General features: G+C 44.5%; 1 protein-coding gene and 1 non-coding gene across 2 annotated transcripts; both read right to left on the bottom strand.

The window, feature by feature from the left end:
• Nucleotides 1–499: 499 nt before the first annotated feature.
• LOC112247352 (limb region 1 homolog-like protein) lies at nucleotides 500–24,807 on the bottom strand. Its single transcript, XM_024416097.2, has 13 exons — nucleotides 24,473–24,807; nucleotides 11,882–11,969; nucleotides 9,046–9,079; nucleotides 8,572–8,711; nucleotides 7,568–7,792; nucleotides 7,351–7,419; nucleotides 7,028–7,092; nucleotides 6,857–6,929; nucleotides 6,660–6,746; nucleotides 5,955–6,109; nucleotides 4,310–4,541; nucleotides 3,845–4,006; nucleotides 500–2,884 (listed from the first exon to the last, which is right to left on the bottom strand). Exons 1-13 carry the CDS (start codon nucleotides 24,533–24,535, stop codon nucleotides 2,799–2,801), a joined length of 1,479 nt encoding a protein of 492 aa, XP_024271865.1. The 5' UTR covers nucleotides 24,536–24,807; the 3' UTR covers nucleotides 500–2,798.
• trnat-ugu lies at nucleotides 12,617–12,691 on the bottom strand. The gene has a single exon. It is a non-coding gene; the product is annotated as a tRNA-Thr (tRNA).
• Nucleotides 24,808–25,244: the final 437 nt, after the last annotated feature.

Here is a 25,244-nt window from a genome sequence, read left to right as displayed (position 1 = left end):
TCTAGGTCCAAGAGGCTTCTAAATAGCTTCTACCCCCAAGCCATGACTCCTGAACCGCTAATGAAATGGCTACCCAGACTATTTGCATTGCCCCCCCACTTTTACACTGCTGCTACTGTTTATTATCTATGAATAGTCACTTTAGTAACTCTACATGTTCATATTACCTCGACTAACCTGTGCCCCTGCACATTGACTCTGTACATAGCCTCGCTATTGTTATTTTACTGCTGCTCTTTAATTATTTGTTACTTTCATTTTTTAAATAACACAGATTCTTCCATAAAACTGCGTTGTTGGTTAAGGGCTTGTAAGCATATCACTGTAAGGTCTACTACATCTGTTGTATTCGGCGCATGTGACAAATCAAATTTGATTCACAGGAAGTAGCATTCCGCGAACATTTAGACACTCCCTTTAGTGGAGGAAAAGGCAACACAAAACAAAAGACAAATCAAACATCCAACAAAAGAAAACAAGAAAGAAACGCAAACAAAAATCAAGGAGAAACAATGATTTATTTTTCTTCCTTCCAAGAGGAAATGAATAATATGCAAGGACAACTGGTGGAGGAAAAAAGAGGATTAGGTGGGTGGTGGTGAAGGAGAGCGCGCTCAAGAGTCTCCTCTTGATTTGTGTGTGGGCTTGGGTTGTAGCGGCGTCAGGGACGGCCTCTGATGACAAACACGACAAAATACAACAGCTTTGTTCTGGACCTGATTAAAGCAAGGCGACTAAGGGTGGAGGAACAAAGGACAGACACGCACACGACACTCAGAAGACAGACACACTGGCACAGGATGGGCCGACACTCGCAATCACACAGCCCGGAACCGGGATGGGCTGGACAATGAGACCCGATGATTTATAGATGTACTCTAGATCTAACTGCACTCTAAACAGTCTTATTACACATACCAATCCAGATGACAGACTATGTATAGGAAAATGCAATACATGTCCTTTTTCCTCCCTATTACATAAAAAAATATATATAATTGCTGAAAGCAACACCTACGGTCACATTCTCATTACGTTAGCGTTTTTAAACAATACAAAATAAAATGTCCATCAGCTCCCAGATTAAAGAGAGGTTCTGCAGTCTCACAGTAAAAAATGCCCTTGATTAACTCATAAAAAGAGTAGCACTTTAACATTATCACCCCTAAGTAACCAGCCCACTCAAACATTGTGCTCCCCAAAGAATATATTGAATTGATGGGTGCCAGATCTGTTTCTGCTCACTTGCCAAATTCTTATGGAATCTTAATGCTGTTTAGCATGACAATGAGTGGCAAAGGAGTTGGCAAGATGGCACAAACAGATCTGGGACCAGGCTAGTGAAATTAGTCAACTTTAATGACTGACCATTGATCAAGGATAAAAGAACTTCAGGTAAACGTTCAGCAGGCTGCCAGGTGAGTTTGGTGAATTTGGAGACCCTGCCCCCTGCTGGTGATGAACGGAACAGAACTCTGACTATCAGCTAATAATAAAGAATACTACCACAACTTAACATGCTGATACAGCAAAGGAGAACCATGACACAAATAAAAACAAAGCCACAGATCATTTAGACTATTCCAATATGAATTGAACAGAAAAAAACATCTGGAATTGGCAGTGGACAGTAACCAGTATTGCACTTAGGTTAATATTAACAAATGTTAAAAACATTCACAGTAAGATTGGTCCAAGGCAGGATACCCAAAACTAGTGAGCGTCACTTTGCATTTAGGAAGCTCCCCTTAAGGGGGTTAAAAACCCACGAGAAAAAGTAAACAGAAATGCCATTTTACGACCAATGACACAACCTCCTTAAAAAATAAAATCATCTATATGTGTTAAGGTATCTTTTCATGTATCATTCACTTATTCCAAGTGATGAGTTTAAAAACAAGTCATGGGTCATGTTCATTAGGCACCACATGGAAGAAAAGAAAAAGACCGAAACGCAAACTTTTTTTCTGTTGCAAAAAGTTTTCAAACGTAACCTAATGAACACAACCCTTTCCTGTCCCGTTCTCTTCCTCCACGATATGAAGGTCAAGGTATGTAGAATAGAGTGAGTAATCCCTCAAACCTCATTTTAAAACATCCTCCTCTCATTAACAAACACAACACCATTACAGACAGACGTCTTAAAAAACATGGAAGTGGGATTCACAGGATGAGTGAGGCCCAAAAAGAGTGGTTTAACATGAGGGGGGAGGCGGCAGCGAGCGAGAGACGATTCAAACGCTGAACCCCAGAGCAGGAAAAGGAAATGTCAGTCAGTCACAATGTAATGTTCCAAAATAGCTTTGACACGTGTGTCCAAAGAGTAAAGTAAGTCAGTCCCAGCTCACCCTCTCAAACCCACAGAGTTTCTCACAAGGCATTAGGACATCCAGGATGCTCTGTATGTCACAATGTCAACAAGAACCCTGATACAGATTAGAGCCCTTTTTCAGTTCCAGAATCTTTTATTGGTTCTAGAACATCTCGTTTTTGGCTCAGATTACTGTGCACAATGATTCCAATATAACCCCAGTATTGTAGTCCGAGACGATTTAAATTGATTCCCCAGGTCAACTTGTATTAATTGGTGATTAGTCAGTGAGCAGCGCTCTACTGCACCATTGGCCAAACTGCACTTCTACTCCTCCACTTCTGTCTTTTCATTCTGGTGATCCAGACACCGATAGGTTGGAGGACTGAAGACAAGGTGCCTTTTGTTCCAATGGGAATGCTCTTCAGGAGGCTTAGGTCCCGGTCGGGTGTTAGAGATGACAATTGATTGGTCAAGGGAATGTCAGTCACTGGATCTTTGACAGGCCATTGTCCAGGAGGAGCTTGAGGGGGATGGTGGTGCGGGACACAGTCAGAGGCAGTTTGTGGAGACCTGCGGAGCCATAAAACACATACGGTTAAAAAGGTGTAACGACACGTTTACCGCCAACACACACACACACAGATCACGAGCAAGAGAGAAAGAAGGAAAGAGGGATAGAGTATGTGGGCAAGAACGTTTGGGTGCTAAGAAAGTCCATCAATCACAAAACAGAACAAAAGCAGTTGGGGAGGTCACGGGAAAGGAGAGATGACATCTGTTGTGAGTAAGGGGTGTGTGTGATATATATATATATACATATGGCTCTACACTCTGTTGTTTTTGTTGGGCAGAGGGGCTGGGGAGTGTGTGTATGTGTGTGAGGGGCTGGGGAGTGTGTATGTGTGTGAGGGGCTGGGGAGTGTGTATGTGTGTGAGGGGCTGGGGAGTGTGTATGTGTGTGAGGGGCTGGGGAGTGTGCATGTGTGTGAGGGGCTGGGGAGTGGGCCAGCGGCTAGACCTACAGGCCCCTAGGGGAATCCTATTCCCCTCTCACTTTCCTGAGAGAATTGTATAGGCCTTTATCTGATATTTAATTGTATCTGAGGAAAGGAGAGCAGCCCATTGGGAAACATGGCCAGGCCCAGAGTTGTGGAGGGAACACCTTGCTAGCGTGCTCACAGTTCAGTCACTCTGAAAATCTCTCTGACCATCGGCAGCTAGCACAGACCTTCTACTGCATAATGAAAGTAACACAATATGACGAATCAAATACATATTCAATAGCTGATAAGGGGATTCGGCTGCAGCCAAGATAAGTGGACAAATCATGTACGGTTGTATTTGGAGTGGAACATCCCTTTAAATGGAAAGATGTAAAGCTATATGAAAGCGTTATTATTTTAAAAACTAAACAAAGAGCCAACATATAGAACAATCAGGAAACAGGTCCAGAGACATATCTTCCTGTCAAGCACCGTTTCATGTATATAGAGGCTTTAGAAATACATTTAGATTGATTGATGTAAGTACCAAAGGCACGTATGAGTTCTCTCTGCACAGTCCAGGTGAGAGTGTTGATGAGGCAAGCAGAGGTGAGGCCAGCGAACAAAATGTTGTACAGGAACACTATGTGGAAGTTCCCCAGCCAGTTATACCTCCCAAAGTCTCCCAGCAGGTCAAACCGTGTGATGCCTGAAGAACAGATAGAATGTGGTTAGGTTCAACGCTCTGGAACTGCTTTACTGCTCATCATGGATGGATAAAGTTCAGATCCTCTGACTGGTGAGGGTGTATTTGTGAAGCGCAGTACTTGAACATGGCCAAGGTTACACAGCGTTCATAGTGATTGACTGCATAGACACGCCCTCCTCTGGTCAGAAATGATAATGCAACCAGAAGCTCTGTCTAATAACAGTAGGCAATGCGTCACTTTTTGTTCAACCATATGAGACAAGAACACAGAAACTCAACCAGGGGAAAGGGGAGAGCCCTTACCCAGAGTACGAGAGAAGACTGGCAGTGCTGAGCTGAGGACCAGAAGAGAGACACAGTTCCCAATGATCTGTGTGAGGTTGGTGTCCTGAGTGTGGGGCAGCAGGAAGGTGAAGAGAGGAGAGCTGTAGAAGCCCACCACAGACGACACCATCAGGTACATGATGAGAACCACCTGCACTGCTGCTCCCAGAGAACCAAACATGGAGAAGGAAGTTGTCCCCAGACGAGGGTCCTATCACGCAGAGGAAACACACGGTTAATGCCAATTGGTTGTAAAATGTTCCCTCCCTCCTCCGCATAATCCTTGTATTTGTGTCGTCTTAAATCAATATAACATATGGTCCTCAGTAACTTCATTATAGAATAGAACAGGCTATTCAGGAGCAACAGTGGCAATATACAATTAGAATTCAACATACACACCATGATCAAAAGTATGTGGACAACTGCTTGTTGAACATCTCTTTCCAAAATCATGGGCATTAATATGTAATTGGTCCTCCCTATACCAGTCTCCACTCTTCTGGGAAGGCTTTCCACTAGATGTTGGAACATTGGAAGCAAGTCCCTGCAGCATTCAGCCACAATAGCATTAGTGAGGTTGGGCGATTAGACCTGGCTCGCAGTCGGCGTTCCAATTCATCCCAAATATGTTCGATGGGGTTGAGGTCAGGGCTCTGTGCAGGCCAGTCAAGTTCTTCCATACCGATCTCAACAAACCATTTCTGTTGCCACAAAGTTGGAAGCACAGAATCGTCTAGAATGTCATTGTATGCTGTAGCGTTAAGATTTCTCTTCACTGGAACTAAGGGGCCTAGCCCGAACCATGAAAAACATCCCCAGAACATTATTCCTCCTCCACCAAACATTACAGTTGGCACTAGCGTTCTTCTGGCATCCGCCAACCCAGATTCACCCCTCGGACTGCCAGATGCTGAAGCGTGATTCATCAATCCAGGGAATGAGTTTCCACTGCTCCAGAGTCCAATGGCGACGAGCTTTACACAACTCCAGCTGATGCTTGGCATTTTGCATGGTGATCTTAGGCTTGTATGCGGCTGCTCACCCTTGGAAACCTATTTCGTGAAGCTCTCGAAGTTCTTGTGCCGACGTTGCTTCCAGAGGCAGTTTGGAACTTGGTAGTGAGTGTTGCAACCGAGGACAGAATTTTTACGCACTTGAGCACTTGGCAGTCCCGTTCTATGAGCTTGTGTGGCCTACCACTTCGTGGCTGAGCCGTTGTTGCTACTTCACAATAGCTGCACTTACAGTTGACCGGGGTAGCTCTAGCAGGGGAGACATTTGACAAACTGACTTACTGGAAAGGTGGCATCCTATGACAGCGCAATGTTGAAAGTCACTGGGCTCTTCAGTAAGGCCATTCTACTGCCATTGTTTGTCTATGGAGGTTGCATGGCTGTGTGCTTGATTTTATACAGCAGTCAGCAACTAATTTGAAGGACTCAGTCATACGTATGAAAAAAATATTTAAAAAATAAAATCGAGATAGTTTTCGGCCATATCGCCCAGCCCTACAAGAAGACTAACAGCACATGGTCTAGAATTGATGCTATAAAAGCCAATAATCCATACAAAGCCCCTGCCAGCTCACACATCCCCTTATTCCCCTTGGTAGAGTCCTCACCCCCATTCCTCTGGGCATGGCCGTCTCGTCGAACAGGAGCTCCAGAACGTGGAAACATACCATCAACACACACACCACCGTTAGAGCTAGGAGCAGGAGCATGGCCAGAGGGTAGAACAGGTTCCGCTGCCATGGTGATGCTCTCCTCCGCATCTCTGGGGGGGGGAGAATTAGAGAGACAGAGGGGAGGGGAGAAAGAGCGAGAGACAGAGCGAGAGAGAGACAGAGAGAGAGAGACGCAGAGACAGAGACAGGGACAGAGAGAGAGGCAGAGAGAGAGAGAGAGGCAGAGACAGAGAGAGAGAGGCAGAGACAGAGAGAGAGAGAGGCAGAGACAGAGAGAGGCAGAGACAGAGAGAGGCAGAGACAGAGAGAGGCAGAGAGAGAGAGAGGCAGAGAGAGAGACAGAGAGAGGCAGAGACAGGGACAGAGAGAGAGAGACAGGGACAGAGACAGAGGCGAGTTGAGAACCATTGTACACAATGCGGTCTGTCGCCCGGTGAGCAGTGTTGCTATTCCTGGACTTTTTATAATGCCTGAATGAAATCAATGTTGTACTTTTATAATAATAATAATAATCTTCCAATGAATGCTATCCAACCCTAGTATCCCCACAGTGATCCCTGTATGCTGCAGCCCTAAATCAGTCAATACCCACAGAAGGTAATAAAACACAGTAGTATTATATACACATCTTGGTCTTACGGAGGGCGATGCGTTTGGCCTGGACGCCGAGGAACTGCATCCTCAAAGGCTCCACGTTTACACTGATTCTGCATGACGTGCTACCGCCTACAAGGAACAGAGCAAGGTCAACACCACCTCCTCTAGGATGAGTCATAATAGCATGGTGTAGTGTGAGCATCCTGTCTGTGTACTCTAGCACACGGTAGTCAACTCACTGTTGAGTTTCCTGGAGAGAGAAGCCTCCTCGAACGCAGCACAGTTCATCTCCACCTCCACATTCTCCAACAGCTAAAGAAACACAGGGGATGGATGTCATCAAGTTATAACAATGGTATAGTGTTGTTATTGTCTGTATATAGGGGTATACTATGTGGATTGTCACTCACCCCTGGTTTGACCAGTAGGCTCCCAGTGACACTGAACATGCGGGACAGCCCGAAGGGAGTGCACACTGCAGGGAGACAGGAAGTGGTAGGGTGGCAGATAGTCTAGCGGTTAAGAGCGTTGGGCCAGTAACTGAACAGTCGCTGGTTCGTATCCCAGAGCCAACTAAGTAAAACAAATCTGTCGATGTGCCCTTGAGCAAGGCACTTAACCCTAATCGCTCCTGTAAGTCACTATGGATAAGTGCGTCTGCTAAATTACTAAAATGTAATACAAAAAAACATCTGACCATGACCAACTGATCACAAGTTAGTCAGCTACTTACACAGGAGCAGGAGCACTCCAAACAGAGAGATGGCAGAGTAGAGGTAGGGCAGGTAACACTCCCACACGTCTGAGATGGGATATCAAAAGGTCACCAGAGAAAGGATTTTCATATATGGTTCTCAAAAATAAAGGACTCTAATTCAATTCTTCAAAATACCCATTGTGAACAGTAGCAAAATGGCTTATATGAATAGCAAAGTCAAAGATCAACTGACCGTAGAGGCTCTCCCTGGCCGTGTTGTTCAGCAGGGCAACACCCACCCACACCATGCCCAGCACCAGCAGAGTGAGCAGCAGCAACACCACCGCCGTCTCATACACCCGCGCCATCACCCCCTTCTTACAGCCCACGAAGCCCTCCGACTCAGTGAAGAAGTAGGCGAAGGGCATGAGGAAGACCAGGGACAGGTTGGAGAACAGGAACACTAGGTTCCATAAGCCTGATGGAGAGAAAGAGAAGAGATATGGTCAGAACATGACAGATTAGAACGCTATGAAACACCATCAAAAAGATAGAACAATCTATTAGCAAATATTATCAACAGGCCCAAAGGTGAAGTACGTTTGACTGTTAACAGTACCACAGTCCGCCACAAGGAGGCGCAGCCTGGCTGGGTAGGGTAAAACTATTGGGGGGCATACAGTCAAGTCCACTAACATCTGTAGGGATCCATGGCAATAAGCTACAGGGTTCAGTGACGTAGAGTTAGAGTTGACAGTGCTCCTTGTTATTCACACCAACAACTAACATATGGGGCCCACTTCTGCTGGTTGTTTAATTACTGTGAAAGGATAACATGACTCACCTTTTCCAAACACCACACTATATTTGCCATAAAACCAAAGGCAACAGTTGTGGCTGCTTTGTGTGATGTGTTGTTGTCTCCACCTTCTTGCTCTTCGTGCTGTTGTCTGTGCCCAATAATGTTTGTTCCATGTTTTGTGCTGCTACCATGTTGCTACCATGATGTGTTGTCATGTGTTGCTGCCTTAGGTCTCCCTTTATGTAGTGTTGTCTCTTGTCGTGATGTGTGTTTTGTCCTATTTAACCATTTCCAACGTCAAGCACGGTTCATATTGATTTCAAGCTCACTGACTATCGATACTTAGGATTTAAATATGGTTTAAAACAGAAGACTATAGAAGTACAGATTGAGTGCGTTGTTGTGGTGTAGACATGAAATGCTGTGTTGGTTGTAGTATAGACAAGGTACAGTACCGTGGATGAGTGATCCATTGAGCCACTGCATGTAGTAGCTGTGAGGGAAGGTGAGCAGCACCTCATTGGACAGGATGGAGATGGGGAGGAGCAGCACAGCACACACCGCCACAGAGAGGGTGAATGTACACAGCCACAGCCTGGAGGGGGAGAGAGTTTGTGACAGTGTAGAAATTCATTTTCATGGAAATGGACAATAAAGCATTTTGGAGTGTGTGTTTCCTGTAGCTTCTCTGTGAGAAGGGAAGGGGACAGTATAGTGCCAACTGGTATGACAAAGGGTAGGAAGGACATTAACAGTTACACCGGGCAGACTGATAAAACTACAGCCAAGTGGTGGTGTCATTCCATTTGGTCACATTGACTCAGATACTAGCTCAAACGCTCTGCTCACACTGACACAGTGAGTGACTGAGTCAACGTGCTGCAGACTGCTACCAAGTCAGTTTGTTCAGCCTTACGCTCTTTACTTACGCAATTTTATTGACGGTCGCATCTTCAATGTCATCTGAAAAATGGCGAAAAACATATGAGTGAGTAATACATTTATATCAACATGCTAGTAAGGCAACCTAGTACTGACTAAAGGAACATGAGCATCTTGGCAACTGAAGGAAACCTTGAAAACAGACGGCTCCAAACCAAACAACTAGACAGATAAGAGAAGTGAAATGGTAGGAATGTTGATGGAGCCTGGAGGTAGAGGAGAGGAAGAAGTAAAGAGGTAGAGGCATGGACGAGGTAAAGGCATGGACGAGGTAAAGAGAGGTAGAGGCGAGGAAGAGGTAAAGAGAGGTAGAGGCGAGGAAGAGGTAGAGGCGAGGAAGAGGTAGAGGCATGGACGAGGTAAAGAGAGGTAGAGGCGAGGAAGAGGTAGAGAGGTAGAGGCGAGGAAGAGGTAGAGGCGAGGAAGAGGTAGAGGCGAGGAAGAGGTAGAGGCGAGGAAGAGGTAGAGGCGAGGAAGAGGTAGAGAAGAGGTAGAGAAGAGGAAGAGGTAGAGGCGAGGAAGAGGTAGAGGCGAGGAAGAGGTAGAGGCGAGGAAGAGGTAGAGGCGAGGAAGAGGTAGAGGCGAGGAAGAGGTAGAGGCGAGGAAGAGGTGAGGAAGAGGTAAAGAGAGGTAGAGGTGAGGAAGAGGTAGAGAGGGGTAGAGGTGAGGAAGAGGTAGAGAGAGGTAGAGGTGAGGAAGAGGTAGAGAGAGGTAGAGGTGAGGAAGAGGTAAAGGAGAGGAAGATTCTAAAAACAGAGCGATAAAACGGTAAGACACAGATCAAAACGGATGGAGGGGAAATAAGGAGTTGGCCTCAACAACAGAGATATGCAGAGTGCACCGTGTTCAAGAGGTCCAAAGAACAAACATCTCTGGTATGCCAGTATGAGTCAAGAAGAGGAACAGAAGAGTTTGAAAAAACACGGTCTGAGTGCAAGACAAACCAGTTAGTAGCATCTCAATTGATTCTGACCATCAACACCCCACTATTCAATTAAAGCTGTGAGGCACAAACGTTCTGCTGGTGGTGTTGACTGACTGCTGAGGACATTCATTGCATTCAAAATCATGTATTGCTAATGCAGAGCAGGTTAAGCTGTCCACCTTTCCAAAACCGTGATTACATAAAGCCACATAACCAATTGCATTTGCACATCCACACTTTGTGTTCACTTGAGAACAACATAAGGCACATTCAATTATAAAATGGTCATACTTGGAAAGGACAGGGTACGTGTTTATCTTAAAAGGAACATTCGTCCCACCCCTCACCCAGCTGACCCACAAGCCTGAGGTGTTTCCATAACAACCTCCTGCAGCAGTGTAGGGCCCTGTGTGTTCTGGCCAAGGTCCCTATAGGCCCAGATAGATAGCTGCTACCCCTCCACATGTACAGGTTGATAGGGAAACATGCAAAACACACATTCAATTAGTGATGGGGGGTCTGTACAGGTAAATGTTGAGATATTACTTCTTTTACTCCAGTTTCGTGATATCCAATTGGTAGTTTTCAGTCTGGTCCCATCGCTGCAACTCCCGTGCGAACTCATGAGAGGCGAAGTCAAGAGCCATGTGTCCTCCGAAACACGTCCCCGCCAAGCCACACTGCTTCTTGACACACTGCTCACTTAACCCAGAAGTCAGCCTCACCAATGTGTCGGAGGAAACACCGTACACCTGGCGACCCGGTCAGTGTGCAGTGCTAGAGTAACACCTCTTTCACTGTATGCAATGCAGTGCCTTAGACTGCTGCACCACTCGGGAGGCCCAGAGATATTATTTTTGACAATGTATCGTATTATTTTGACAATATCGCAATATTATTTTTGTGCTAGTTGGCTGTACCAAAACGTCAGTATTTTTTGTTCATAGCTTGTTCTCCATCTTTTTAATATAGGGAGACAATTTGTTTTGTCAAAAAAATATTTACTGGAACATTGATCTGGCATTACTGCCATTAGCCCATAGAAATGCATTGAATAACATACATTTTGGGGGAACTATGTGGTAGTTTGTTTTGAAGTGTCTGTCCTATATCTGAGAGATATAAGAAAGATCAGGAAACTTATAAAATACATTCTACACATACTTAATCCTCCCTTTGGGGGGGGGGTAAACAACTTATAAAATACATTCTACACATATTTAATCCTCCCTTTGGAGGGGGTAAACGACTTATAAAATACATTCTACACATATTTAATGCTCCCTTTGGAGGGGGGGTAAACGACTTATAAAATACATTCTACACATATTTAATGCTCCCTTTTGCGGGGGGTAAACAACTTCCATACATACTTCCATTAATTGTTTTAACTGGTACTGCCTTCAGGCGAGTCCTGAGGCTTGTGGACGTCCTAGAGCAAGACAATGTACAGTATTCTAGCAGCCCAACACTTACAATAGACTAACTCAAAGAAACCAATGAACTGATTTCACTAAATCTACATCCAAGGCTGTTTACACAGGCAGCCCAATTCTAATAGTTTTTTCCATCTAATTTGTCTTTTGACCAATTACATCAGATATTTTTCAGAGCTAGTCTGAATGGTCAGAAGATCAATTCCAATAATCAGAATTTGACTGCTTGTGTAAAATACAGTCTAAGAGGTCTGATCAATAGGTTTCTGCTGTGTACACAAGGGAAGGTGTGGTCTCCATAAACATAACACTACAAGAACATTCCAAAAAGAAAATGTCATCTAGAGGTTTTTCAACAGCTTCCATTTCCTCTAATGGGCTGTTAGTTTTGTTTGATGGATGGATGTGTTTAACATAATCCCTCAAGTCATTTCAGCCAGGCAAGCAGACCTCCATACTCACCAGTGGTGATATAGTCTGCATTCTTCTTGAAATGGGTGAGGATGAGGTAGGACAGTATGTAGAGGCAGGTGAAGAGGAGAACACAGATCTTGACAGAGGAAATAAACAAAAGACCAAAAGATTAGGCTAATACAGATCATTGCATATTACCAGGATTTTACTTGAAAGACATCTTTTGTTTTCTTGGAAAATATGCAGCTCGGTTCAATAATCCCAACCTCAGTCTAGGAGCCATTCCCCATTATTTTCATCTCTACTTTGTACATTCTTCCATTGCAAATCAACCATTCCAGTGTTTTACTTGCTATATTGTATTTACTTTGCCACCATGGCCTTTATTTAACTTATCTCACCTGCTCACATTGTATATAGACTTGTTTCTACGGTATTATTGACTGTGTGTTTGTTTTACTCCATGTGTAACTCTGTGTTGTTGTATGTGTCGAACTGCTTTGCTTTATCTTGGCCAGGTCGCAATTGTAAATGAGAACTTGTTCTCAACTTTCCTACCTGGTTAAATAAAGGTGAAATAAATCAATTCTAAAAAAAAGTCTAAATAAATATCAGGTAAATGTTGAGATAATATCTTCAGATCAGCACATACAACAGATCAAGTCACCTAGGTCATTTGGTTTAAACTCAGACTCTCTCTCTGATAGTTGATTATCATCTTTATTTACATTTGAGTCATTTAGCAGGTCTATGCTCTTATCCAAAGTGTATACTTTTCCATACTGGCCCCAGTGGGAATCGAACCCACATCCCTGGCATTACAAGTGCCATGCTCTACCAACTGATCCACACAGGGCCCTGTGATGTTGGTCATCATCACTAGGAGCTGTACTCATGGCTGACATGAATTGCTGTGAAAGTGATTATCGAAGAAGCTTGACACAGTCACTGCGCTGTGCTACAAGTGGTAGCTGTAGCTACAGGACCAAAACAGCAGAGAAGTTTAGCCTCACGCATCAACACTCCTGGTTGCTGCAGAAATCGACCCACTACTATTGTTTACATTTACATCACCTCGCTGAGTCTACCTTCAAACCTAATCTATAACCTGACCCATCACTTTATGCAAAACTGCTCCACAATGGCAAGAAGTGACATCCCAGAACGTATACAAACACATACATGGCTCCTAGCCTCCCAAACATAGGCTACTTCGTCCCCTAAAAATAAATATAAAAACGGAAGTAGTATCTTTTTTTTAGCAAACTGATCTAAAAAACTGAAACTGAAAAACTTAACTAATAAGAAAAACTAAAGAAAATCACAACAGTAATAACCCTGGAATTTAGAGAACAGCTGGCTGGACAGGATAACAGGAGGATAGACAGGATAACAGGAGGATAGACAGGATAACAGGAGGATAGACAGGATAACAGCTGGCTGGACAGGATAACAGGAGGATAGACAGGATAACAGGAGGATAGACAGGATAACAGGAGGATAGACAGGATAACAGGAGGATAGACAGGATAACAGGAGGATAGACAGGATAACAGGAGGATAGACAGGATAACAGGAGGATAGACAGGATAACAGGAGGATAGACAGGATAACAGGAGGATAGACAGGATAACAGGAGGATAGACAGGATAACAGGAGGATAGACAGGATAACAGGAGGATAGACAGGATAACAGGAGGATAGACAGGATAACAGCTGGCTGGACAGGATAACAGGAGGATAGACAGGATAACAGGAGGATAGACAGGATAACAAGAGGATAGACAGGATAACAGGAGGATAGACAGGAGAACAGCTGGCTGGACAGGATAACAGGAGGATAGACAGGATAACAGCTGGCTGGACAGGAGAACAGGAGGATAGACAGGATAACAGCTGGCTGGACAGGATAACAGGAGGATAGACAGGATAACAGGAGGATAGACAGGATAACAGGAGGATAGACAGGATAACAGGAGGATAGACAGGATAACAGGAGGATAGACAGGAGAACAGCTGGCTGGACAGGATAACAGGAGGATAGACAGGATAACAGCTGGCTGGACAGGAGAACAGGAGGATAGACAGGATAACAGCTGGCTGGACAGGATAACAGGAGGATAGACAGGATAACAGGAGGATAGACAGGATAACAGGAGGATAGACAGGATAACAGGAGGATAGACAGGATAACAGGAGGATAGACAGGATAACAGCTGGCTGGACAGGATAACAGGAGGATAGACAGGAGAACAGGAGGATAGACAGGAGAACAGGAGGATAGACAGGATAACAGGAGGATAGACAGGATAACAGGAGGATAGACAGGATAACAGGAGGATAGACAGGATAACAGGAGGATAGACAGGATAACAGGAGGATAGACAGGATAACAGCTGGCTGGACAGGATAACAGGAGGATAGACAGGATAACAGGAGGATAGACAGGATAACAGGAGGATAGACAGGATAACAGGAGGATAGACAGGATAACAGGAGGATAGACAGGATAACAGGAGGATAGACAGGATAACAGGAGGATAGACAGGATAACAGGAGGATAGACAGGAGAACAGGAGGATAGACAGGAGAACAGGAGGATAGACAGGAGAACAGGAGGATAGACAGGATAACAGGAGGATAGACAGGATAACAGGAGGATAGACAGGATAACAGGAGGATAGACAGGATAACAGGAGGATAGACAGGATAACAGGAGGATAGACAGGATAACAGCTGGCTGGACAGGATAACAGGAGGATAGACAGGATAACAGGAGGATAGACAGGATAACAGGAGGATAGACAGGATAACAGCTGGCTGGACAGGATAACAGGAGGATAGACAGGATAACAGCTGGCTGGACAGGATAACAGCTGGCTGGACAGGATAACAGGAGGATAGACAGGATAACAGGAGGATAGACAGGATAACAGCTGGCTGGACAGGATAACAGGAGGATAGACAGGATAACAGGAGGATAGACAGGATAACAGGAGGATAGACAGGATAACAGGAGGATAGACAGGATAACAGGAGGATAGACAGGATAACAGCTGGCTGGACAGGATAACAGGAGGATAGACAGGATAACAGCTGGCTGGACAGGATAACAGGAGGATAGACAGGATAACAGCTGGCTGGACAGGATAATAGGAGGATAGACAGGATAACAGCTGGCTGGACAGGATAATAGGAGGATAGACAGGATAACAGGAGGATAGACAGGATAACAGGAGGATAGACAGGATAACAGCTGGCTGGACAGGATAACAGGAGGATAGACAGGATAACAGCTGGCTGGACAGGATAACAGGAGGATAGACAGGATAACAGCTGGCTGGACAGGATAACAGGAGGATAGACAGGATAACAGGAGGATAGACAGGATAACAGCTGGCTGGACAGGATAACAGGAGGATAGACAGGATAACAGCTGGCTGGACAGGATAACAGGAGGATAGACAGGATAACAGGAGGATAGACAGGATAACAGCTGGCTGGACAGGATAACAGGAGGATAGACAGGATAACAGGAGGATAGACAGGATAACAGCTGGCTGGACAGGATAACAGGAGGATAGACAGGATAACAGCTGGCTGGACAGGATAACAGGAGGATAGACAGGATAACAGCTGGCTGGACAGGATATTAGGAGGATAGACAGGATAACAGCTGGCTGGACAGGATAATAGGAGGATAGACAGGATAACAGCTGGCTGGACAGGATAACAGGAGGATAGACAGGATAACAGCTGGCTGGACAGGATAACAGGAGGATAGACAGGATAACAGGGGGCTAGATAACAGAGGAGGATAGACAGGATATAGCTGGCTGGACAGGATAACAGGGGGCTAGATAACAGAGGAGGATAGACAGGATATAGCTGGCTGGACAGGATAATAGGAGGATAGACAGGAGAACAGCTGGCTGGACAGGATAACAGGAGGATAGACAGGATATAGCTGGCTGGACAGGATAACAGGGGCTAGATAACAGAGGAGGATAGACAGGATATAGCTGGCTGGACAGGATAACAGGGGGCTAGATAACAGAGGAGGATAGACAGGATATAGCTGGCTGGACAGGATAACAGGGGGCTAGATAACAGAGGAGGATAGATAGTCTGGTTGTTCTCCTTTCTGACTGGCACAGTTGTGTAACTAGCTATCTAGTTAAGATGTGTGGGTTGGACTCAGGAAGCCTCACCCAGTAAATGTTTTGAAGCAAACCATTTCAGGTCACAATAAGCTAGGATTTGTTTCTTCCATCACAATGCATTACTATCCACTCAACAGTGTGGTGGGTTTTGAAATGACCCAGCCTGTATAGTGACATGGTGACAGAGACATGCAAGACAAGGCCATTAGGCCAAGAGAAACAGATGGAGTCTGCAGATTAGATACACCAGTTTAACCAGATGAAGAGAGCGGGAGAAACAGGGTGAGAGTGGGGGACTGGTATCAGGTTAGGACGGGAAGGAAAAGTGTGCAACTAGACAGACCTTAAACCCCTATTTGGGTCAATATACAGCCAGCCTCAATGAATCTAGGGATATTGTCTTCTGTAAGAGAACGGACTCCTTGACCAACTGAACATTGATTAATCCCATTTAATCGGATACAGTCTAATAGCTGTCTGCCGGCCTGGTCGTCTGGGGTAAAAATCTGAGAATGTGCCTCTTGAAACTAAATCAGTGGTCAACTGTTCACAACTATACTCACAGAGCTTCAACTCTAAAATCACAGGATGTGGTGAGAGATTAATACGTTTCGCCATTGGTGTTGGAGGAAATGCTGAGTTAACTGGAACTATTCAGAGAGACAACCAAGAACACACATAAAGCACAACATGTAAGGCTAGGCCTAGACAAACATCCTCTCCCCAGCCCAGAGGAAGAGAGGCGATGGTGGCAGGATTCAGGAGTTCACCCTGAGGTGACATTAATTGCAGAAAACAATAGTTGAGAAAGAAAGTTACCTCATCCTGAGAGAGTGGCAGAAATGTGACAAAATGGCTACCACTGCCTGGAAAAAGACTGTTTCCTGTAGATTGAATAATGCTTACCCAAGCACATCTTGTCCTTGTGAAATAAATAAAAATGGTACCCTTGACAAGTCAATCCAATGAAATATGATAGCATTCCTCTTATTCAATTGTAGGCCTATTTGTTCAATACATATGATTTTTATTTTTTATTTTTTTTATTTCACCTTTATTTAACCAGGTAGGCTAGTTGAGAACAAGTTCTCATTTGCAACTGCGACCTGGCCAAGATAAAGCATAGCTGTGTGAACAGACAACACAGAGTTACACATGGAGTAAACAATTAACAAGTTAATAACACAGTAGAAAAAAGTCTATATACATTGTGTGCAAAAGGCATGAGGAGGTAGGCGAATAATTACAATTTAGCAGATTAACACTGGAGTGATAAATGATCAGATGGTCATGTACAGGTAGAGATATTGGTGTGCAAAAGAGCAGAAAAGTAAATAAATAAACACAGTATGGGGATGAGGTAGGTAAAAATGGGTGGGCTATTTACCAATAGACTATGTACAGCTGCAGCGATCGGTTAGCTGCTCAGATAGCTGATGTTTGAAGTTGGTGAGGGAGATAAAAGTCTCCAACTTCAGCGATTTTTGCAATTCGTTCCAGTCACAGGCAGCAGAGAACTGGAATGAAAGGCGGCCAAATGAGGTGTTGGCTTTAGGGATGATCACGTTTCTAGGGCATTATTTCAGTGCAGTAGAAGGTCAACAACTTCTTGTTCTATTCTTCACTGTAGAATAACATTTAAGGAGAGGAAAACGCATCTGCACACGCACCCACCTTCATGTCAATGCCTAGACACTACATTACTCTGACATACAAAGTACATTTAACAACGGAAGATGAGGACATATGCTACAGGGTCAAAGTGGGGTTCCTCCTCCTCCAATCCATGGGTGGGACAGGCGATCTCCCTGTCCCTCTTTCTAGGATGGCAACAATGAGATTTGGGGAAAACCAGTGGTTGTATCACCCATATTAACAACTGGGCCCTAACCACAGTGAAGTACCTAAAAATCGCTGCCCTTGCAGGATTGTTTCTCATTGAGGCAGTGAGAATAGATCCAACACTATAGCCTGGTTGGGCTGATGTCCCCAACAGTGACAATTTAGCACTTGGACAATAGATTCCAGCTAACAGGACAGGTATCTGAGACTGTCTACAATGTTTTGTTTTCCCCAACATGAACTGAATGCAACACAACAATGCCTTCTCTACAGACATGACTGGTGACAATCATTCCCATTCACTGTTCCTTACATTACGCATACGCCAAGTAGCCTATGGTTTTGTAGGTTTGTTGAGAAATTCTTACCAATCGTGACGTATAGCTAGCCTGGTACCGCAAAATGTCAAATGCATGTCGCAACAAAACAATGACGCTACAAATGCTCAGCATCAAAATTAGCCAACAAACTGTGGAGGAAATCTTTCAATGTGCTGTGTTCGCAATAAGCCTGCTATATCCCACAAAGAGAAAGTACCGGTAGGTAGGAGGGGGATCACAAGGGGGTGAAAGACCTAGCCAACAAACAGAGAGAGGGACAGACCGAGAGACTAGTCAGCAGTTGTAGGTGAAAAACACATGAGTTCTACCTGGAGGAAGGCAACTTTCTGTCCAGGCTGTTCTAAACAAGGAGCTGGGCTTAGAAGGGGTTTTAACGGCCGGAGGCTGGGCTTTCTGTCCAGGCAGTTCTAAACAAGGAGCTGGGCTTAGAAGGGGTTTTAACAGCCAGAGGCTGGGCTTTCTGTCCAGGCTGTTCTAAACAAGGAGCTGGGCTTAGAAGGGGTTTTAACGGCCGGAGGCTGGGCTTTCTGTCCAGGCTGTTCTAAACAAGGAGCTGGGCTTAGAAGGGGTTTTAACGGCCGGAGGCTGGGCTTTCTGTCCAGGCTGTTCTAAACAAGGAGCTGGGCTTACAAGGGGTTTTAACGGCCGGAGGCTGGGCTTTCTGTCCAGGCTGTTCTAAACAAGGAGCTGGGCTTAGAAGGGGTTTTAACGGCCAGAGGCTGGGCTTTCTGTCCAGGCAGTTCTAAACAAGGAGCTGGGCTTAGAAGGGGTTAACGGCCAGAGGCTGGGCTTTCTGTCCAGGCTGTTCTAAACAAGGAGCTGGGCTTAGAAGGGGTTTTAACGGCCAGAGGCTGGGCTTTCTGTCCAGGCTGTTCTAAACAAGGAGCTGGGCTTAGAAGGGGTTTTAACGGCCAGAGGCTGGGCTTTCTGTCCAGGCTGTTCTAAACAAGGAGCTGGGCTTAGAAGGGGTTTTAACGGCCAGAGGCTGGGCTTTCTGTCCAGGCTGTTCTAAACAAGGAGCTGGGCTTAGAAGGGGTTTTAACGGCCGGAGGCTGGGCTTTCTGTCCAGGCTGTTCTAAACAAGGAGCTGGGCTTAGAAGGGGTTTTAACGGCCGGAGGCTGGGCTTTCTGTCCAGGCTGTTCTAAACAAGGAGCTGGGCTTACAAGGGGTTTTAACGGCCGGAGGCTGGGCTTTCTGTCCAGGCTGTTCTAAACAAGGAGCTGGGCTTAGAAGGGGTTTTAACGGCCAGAGGCTGGGCTTTCTGTCCAGGCAGTTCTAAACAAGGAGCTGGGCTTAGAAGGGGTTAACGGCCAGAGGCTGGGCTTTCTGTCCAGGCTGTTCTAAACAAGGAGCTGGGCTTAGAAGGGGTTTTAACGGCCAGAGGCTGGGCTTTCTGTCCAGGCTGTTCTAAACAAGGAGCTGGGCTTAGAAGGGGTTTTAACGGCCGGAGGCTGGGCTTTCTGTCCAGGCAGTTCTAAACAAGGAGCTGGGCTTAGAAGGGGTTTTAACAGCCAGAGGCTGGGCTTTCTGTCCAGGCTGTTCTAAACAAGGAGCTGGGCTTAGAAGGGGTTTTAACGGCCGGAGGCTGGGCTTCTGTGGTGGAAGGTGGTGGTGGACAGTTGGGCAAACTTAAAATGAATAAACCCTTTCATGCATGGTGTTCTACTGCTCACTTCCTGAACCAACATGAACCTGTTTGTTGAGAATAGGCCGAGGAGCTAGAGTTTAGAGTGTGTCTAACGGCCAAGGTCTCTGCCTGCCTGAGCTTGTGTTGAAGGCACTGCCCAGTTGGCCAGGCATTTGAGAACAAGGAGCTGGAGTTTCAAGAGGGTTTAATTTGGGTTTAACAGCCAAATGATGGGCTTTTGTATTGAAGGCGGTGCAGAAAGTGGGCGCAACATTGTACAGATGGAGCCAGCGGCAGAGTAAAAACCCATTCTGTACAGATGGAGCCAGCGGCAGAGTAAAAACCCATTCTGTACAGATGGAGCCAGCGGCAGAGTAAAAACCCATTCTGTACAGATGGAGCCAGCGGCAGAGTAAAAACCCATTCTGTACAGATGGAGCCAGCGGCAGAGTAAAAACCCATTCTGTACAGATGGAGCCAGCGGCAGAGTAAAAACCCATTCTGTACAGATGGACTGCGGCAGAGTAAAAACCCATTCTGTACAGATGGACTGCGGCAGAGTAAAAACCCATTCTGTACAGATGGAGCCAGCGGCAGAGTAAAAACCCATTCTGTACAGATGGAGCCAGCGGCAGAGTAAAAACCCATTCTGTACAGATGGAGCCAGCGGCAGAGTAAAAACCCATTCTGTACAGATGGAGCCAGCGGCAGAGTAAAAACCCATTCTGTACAGATGGAGCCAGCGGCAGAGTAAAAACCCATTCTGTACAGATGGAGCCAGCGGCAGAGTAAAAACCCATTCTGTACAGATGGAGCCAGCGGCAGAGTAAAAACCCATTCTGTACAGATGGAGCCAGCGGCAGAGTAAAAACCCATTCTGTACAGATGGAGCCAGCGGCAGAGTAAAAACCCATTCTGTACAGATGGAGCCAGCGGCAGAGTAAAAACCCATTCTGTACAGATGGAGCCAGCGGCAGAGTAAAAACCCATTCTGTACAGATGGAGCCAGCGGCAGAGTAAAAACCCATTCTGTACAGATGGAGCCAGCGGCAGAGTAAAAACCCATTCTGTACAGTTGGAGCCAGCGGCAGAGTAAAAACCCATTCTGTACAGATGGAGACAGCGGCAGAGTAAAAACCCTTTCTGTACAGATGGAGACTGCGGCAGAGTAAAAACCCATTCTGTACAGATGGAGACAGCGGCAGAGTAAAAACCCATTCTGTACAGATGGAGACAGCGGCAGAGTAAAAACCCATTCTGTACAGATGGAGACTGCGGCAGAGTAAAAACCCATTCTGTACAGATGGAGACTGCGGCAGAGTAAAAACCCATTCTGTACAGATGGAGACAGCGGCAGAGTAAAAACCCATTCTGTACAGATGGAGACAGCGGCAGAGTAAAAACCCATTCTGTACAGATGGAGACAGTGGCAGAGTAAAAAGAAAAGCTGCAGCTACCTCGCTTTCAAAGCAGCTTTCATGCCAACACATTGAAGAGTTTGTACAATGCTAAGTTTACAAGTGGAACAAGAGGATAAATCTAATTGATGCGCAACAGCCAAAAACAATCAACAAATGGTATGGAACATGAAAAGTCTGCATGTCCTTATAATAATAGTCCAAATATTTCCCATTACCAAGAGGAAGTTGAATAACAGATCAATACTGATGTGGGGCAGAACATCTTCTGGTCTCTGATACACTTTGGAAGGATGACGTCACAAGATTACTGAAACGTTAACTACCAAGTCATTTTCAAGGTAGCAAGATGAGAGGGGCTTGTATCAGGGTCAACGATGATAAGCGAAGGCTAAAGCCCCTTTAATGACCAGAGGTCAAATGATTACGCCGTGTGTGAGAGAGAACAAACAGTGAAGAAATAAGCTTAGGACTGTATGGCAGCTAAACGGTTAAGCAAGGCCCGGGGTACTTGAGAAGAATTAGGCCTAGGTGAAAGGGACAATGTCAAGATACGCTTTGGGCATTGAAGCATATTTTTAGTATTAAGCCTATTGGGCCCACACCAGCATAGCCCGAAAGTGTTTTTGGCATCTCAGATTGTTCTGGCAATTCTCACATATTCAAAAAAATATGATTTTGGGGGGGGCAGGGCGTTTCACATTTGTATCAAACATATTTTTGTTATCATGATGAAATTTTAAGGACCCATAAGACCATATGAGCCGTGAACCATACATGATACACACCTCATCTTTGTATAATTCTACCCATTATAGTCTGCTGTAACATATGGAGTATGTCTAGGTTAGAGGTCAACCGATTAATCGGAATTGCCGATTAATTAGGGCCGATTTCAAGTTCTCATAACAATCGGTAATCGGCATTTTTGGACACCGATCATGGCCGATTACATTGCACTCCACGAGGAGACTGCGTGGCAGGCTGACTACCTGTTATGCGAGTGGAGCAAGGAGCCAAGGTAAGGTGCTAGCTAGCATTAAACTTATCTTATAAAAAACAATCAATCTTAACATAATCACTAGTTAAACTACTAATATCATCAACCATGTGTAGCTATCTAGTTTGTCCTGCGTTGCATATAATTGATGCGGTGCCTGTTAATTTATCATTTAATCACAGCCTACTTCGCCAAACGGGTGATTTAACAAGCGCAATTCGCAAAAAAAGCACTATCGTTGCACCAATGTGTACCCAACCATAAACATCAATGCCTTTCTTAAAATCAATACACAAGAATATATTTTTAAACCTGCATATTTAGTTAATATTGCCTGCTAACATGAATTTCTTTTAACTAGGGAAATTGTGTCACTTCTCTTGCGTTCTGTGCAAGCAGAGTCAGGGTATAATGCAGCAGTTTGGGCCTCCTGGCTCGTTGCGAACTGTGTGAAGACCATTTCTTCCTAACAAAGACCGTAATTTGCCAGAATTGTACATAATTATGACATAACATTGAAGGTTTTGCAATGCAACAGCAATATTTAGACTTAGGGATGCCACCCGTTGGATAAAATATGGAACGGTTCCGCATTTCACCGAAAGAATAAACGTTTTGTTTTCAAAATGATAGTTTCCGGATTTGACCATATTAATGACCTAAGGCTCATATTTCTTTGTTTATTATATTATAATTAAGTCTATGATTTGATAGAGCAGTCTGACAGAGGTGGTAGGCAGCAGCAGGCTCGTAAGCATTCAAACAAACAGCCCTTTCCTGCATTTGCCAGCAACTCTTCGCTGTGCTTGAAGCACAGCGCTGTTTATGACTTCAAGCCTATCAACTCCCGAGATTAGGCTGGCAATACTAAAGTACCTATTAGAACATCCAATAGTCAAAGGTATTTGAAATACAAATGGTATAGAGAGAAATAAATCTATAATAACTACAACCTAAAACTTCTTACCTGGGAATATTGAAGACTCATGTTAAAAGGAACCACCAGCTTTCACATGTTCTGAGCAAGGAACTTAAACGTTACCTTTTTTACATGGCACATATTTAACTTTTACTTTCTTCTCCAACACTTTGTTTTTGCATTATTTAAACCAAATTGAACAGGTTTCATTATTTATTTGAGACTAAATTGAAGTTAAAAGTTCAAATAAGTGTTCATTCAATATTGTAGTAATTGTCATTATTACAAATATATGTATATTTTTTTTAAATATATAAAAAAAATGGGCCGATTAATCGGTATTGGCTTTTTTTGGTCCTCCAATAATCAGTATCGGCGTTGGAAAATCATAATCAGTCGACCTCTAGTCTAGATACTGAAATACAATTTCACATCATGAGGGTCTTGGCGTTCTGCAACGTTGTCGTCATTTCTGACTCACAGAATAAGCCTACAAAATGCAAGATTAGATGTGGTCTTTAAAGTACAGTGCTGTTATCTTTTTGGCTCATGGAACAAGGCGTGCTCTGTTGTAGCTAGGTCTACATGAGAACTGCTGTGCGTTGCGGGGTTAAGGGTCATCTCAATGTGCCCTGTTGAAGCAATAGTAATCAGGTCTGAAGTTCAGCAGGAGCTGTTCTGTGCCATCCGTACAGTGTTGTATTCAGTAAGGACAAAACGTTTTAAAACTGAGTGAAAGAGGTACCACCAAAACTTCTCCAAATAGAATGCAGATATACATTTAATGTTGTGAAACGTTTTGCTACAGTGTGCCCTACTGAACACAACCCAGCGTAACATCCCATAAAGAAGTCAATGTGGTGGAACCAGGTGGCAACAGTATAGGTAAAATCATTACATATAGCTATTCATTAAAGTACATGTTTTGTATACTGAATGGAATCTATACAACTATAAGTTATGCATGGCTCTCATTACACACAACCATGATAGTCTACAGCCAAGGCTTTACAAGAAGAATCATACAGAAATGCATATGGATGGAGGCCCAAGGTGGAAGAAAAGGCTCCTTGGGTTACCCTTCTGTGTCTCAGCCACATTAATGACCAGCTACACACACACCCCCCTGTAAAGGGATTCCCTTGTAATAAGTTATAGGCTACAGTAACCACAGAACTTCAGTAGAGGAAGAAACGATAACATCACTATCAGTATGCAAACTTTTATGAACATAATACAGACACTTCCCGAAATGCACCACGGATTAATATCTCGCTGAAATGATTTATGTTTTGAGGTTTATAAACAAAGAGCATTAGCGTACTTACAAAAATCTCTCGCACTTTGTTGTGGAAAAGTTGCTCTCTAACCGACACGTCGTCTACTTCCATCCTACGAAACCATGACGCAGGGGTTAAAATATGATCAAACGTGGCTAAAAGCTCTGGGGCGGGATGGTAGTACAGTAAAACAACAAAGCATCTCTCGCTGGTTAGAACAGTGTGGCAAGCGAACTACATTTGTCCTAAACTTCTCAAACTAACGACAAAGCTACGGTCGCACACAGTTTCGTTTAAACTCCACAAACAAGCAACCGTCCTCCGTGCGCGTTACACATAGGGGGTGGCGACTGGGCGGGCGATCCGGGAGAATGGGTGGTGGTTAGATGTACCGCTACCTGGGCTGCGTTCAGTACGTTGTTATTCGTGGATGTATATATTTCTTTTCTCGAACACAATCGTAATTGCTTCTATTTTACCAGGGCTCTGTTTCAGAAAGCAGGGTTAACAAACTCTGAGTTTAAACCTGAACTCTAGGTTGACTAACTCTAGGCAGTCAAACTCTGAGTTTAAACCTGAACTCTAGGTTGACTAACTCTAGGCAGTCAAAATCAAGAGTTTTCGGTTTTAGAACAGATGATACATTTAAATCAATCAAATCAAATCAAAGTTTATTTGTCACGTGGCCGAATACAACAGGTGTAGTTGACATTACAGTGAAATGCTTACTTACAATAGTACAAAAAAGGTATTAGGTGAACAATACGTAGGTAAAGAAATAAAACAACAGTAAAAAGACAGTAAAAAGACAGGCTAAATA

This window comes from Oncorhynchus tshawytscha, linkage group LG16, assembly GCF_018296145.1.
Source record: "Oncorhynchus tshawytscha isolate Ot180627B linkage group LG16, Otsh_v2.0, whole genome shotgun sequence".
NCBI lineage: Eukaryota > Metazoa > Chordata > Actinopteri > Salmoniformes > Salmonidae > Oncorhynchus > Oncorhynchus tshawytscha.
The sequence above is the reverse complement of the archived record's forward strand: the minus strand, read 5'-3'. Positions and strand labels throughout refer to the sequence as shown.

Bases quoted from the DNA above. Each gene is read 5' to 3' on its own strand.
- LOC112247352 (XM_024416097.2), bottom strand. From the start codon at position 24,535: ATGGAAGTAGACGACGTGTCGGTTAGAGAGCAACTTTTCCACAACAAA. The intron at 4,542-5,954 runs GTGAGGACTCTA...TCTGCGTGATAG, and splicing joins CCATGCCCAGAGGAATGGGG to GACCCTCGTCTGGGGACAAC. The intron at 4,007-4,309 runs GTAAGGGCTCTC...TCTGTTCTTCAG, and splicing joins AGTCTTCTCTCGTACTCTGG to GCATCACACGGTTTGACCTG.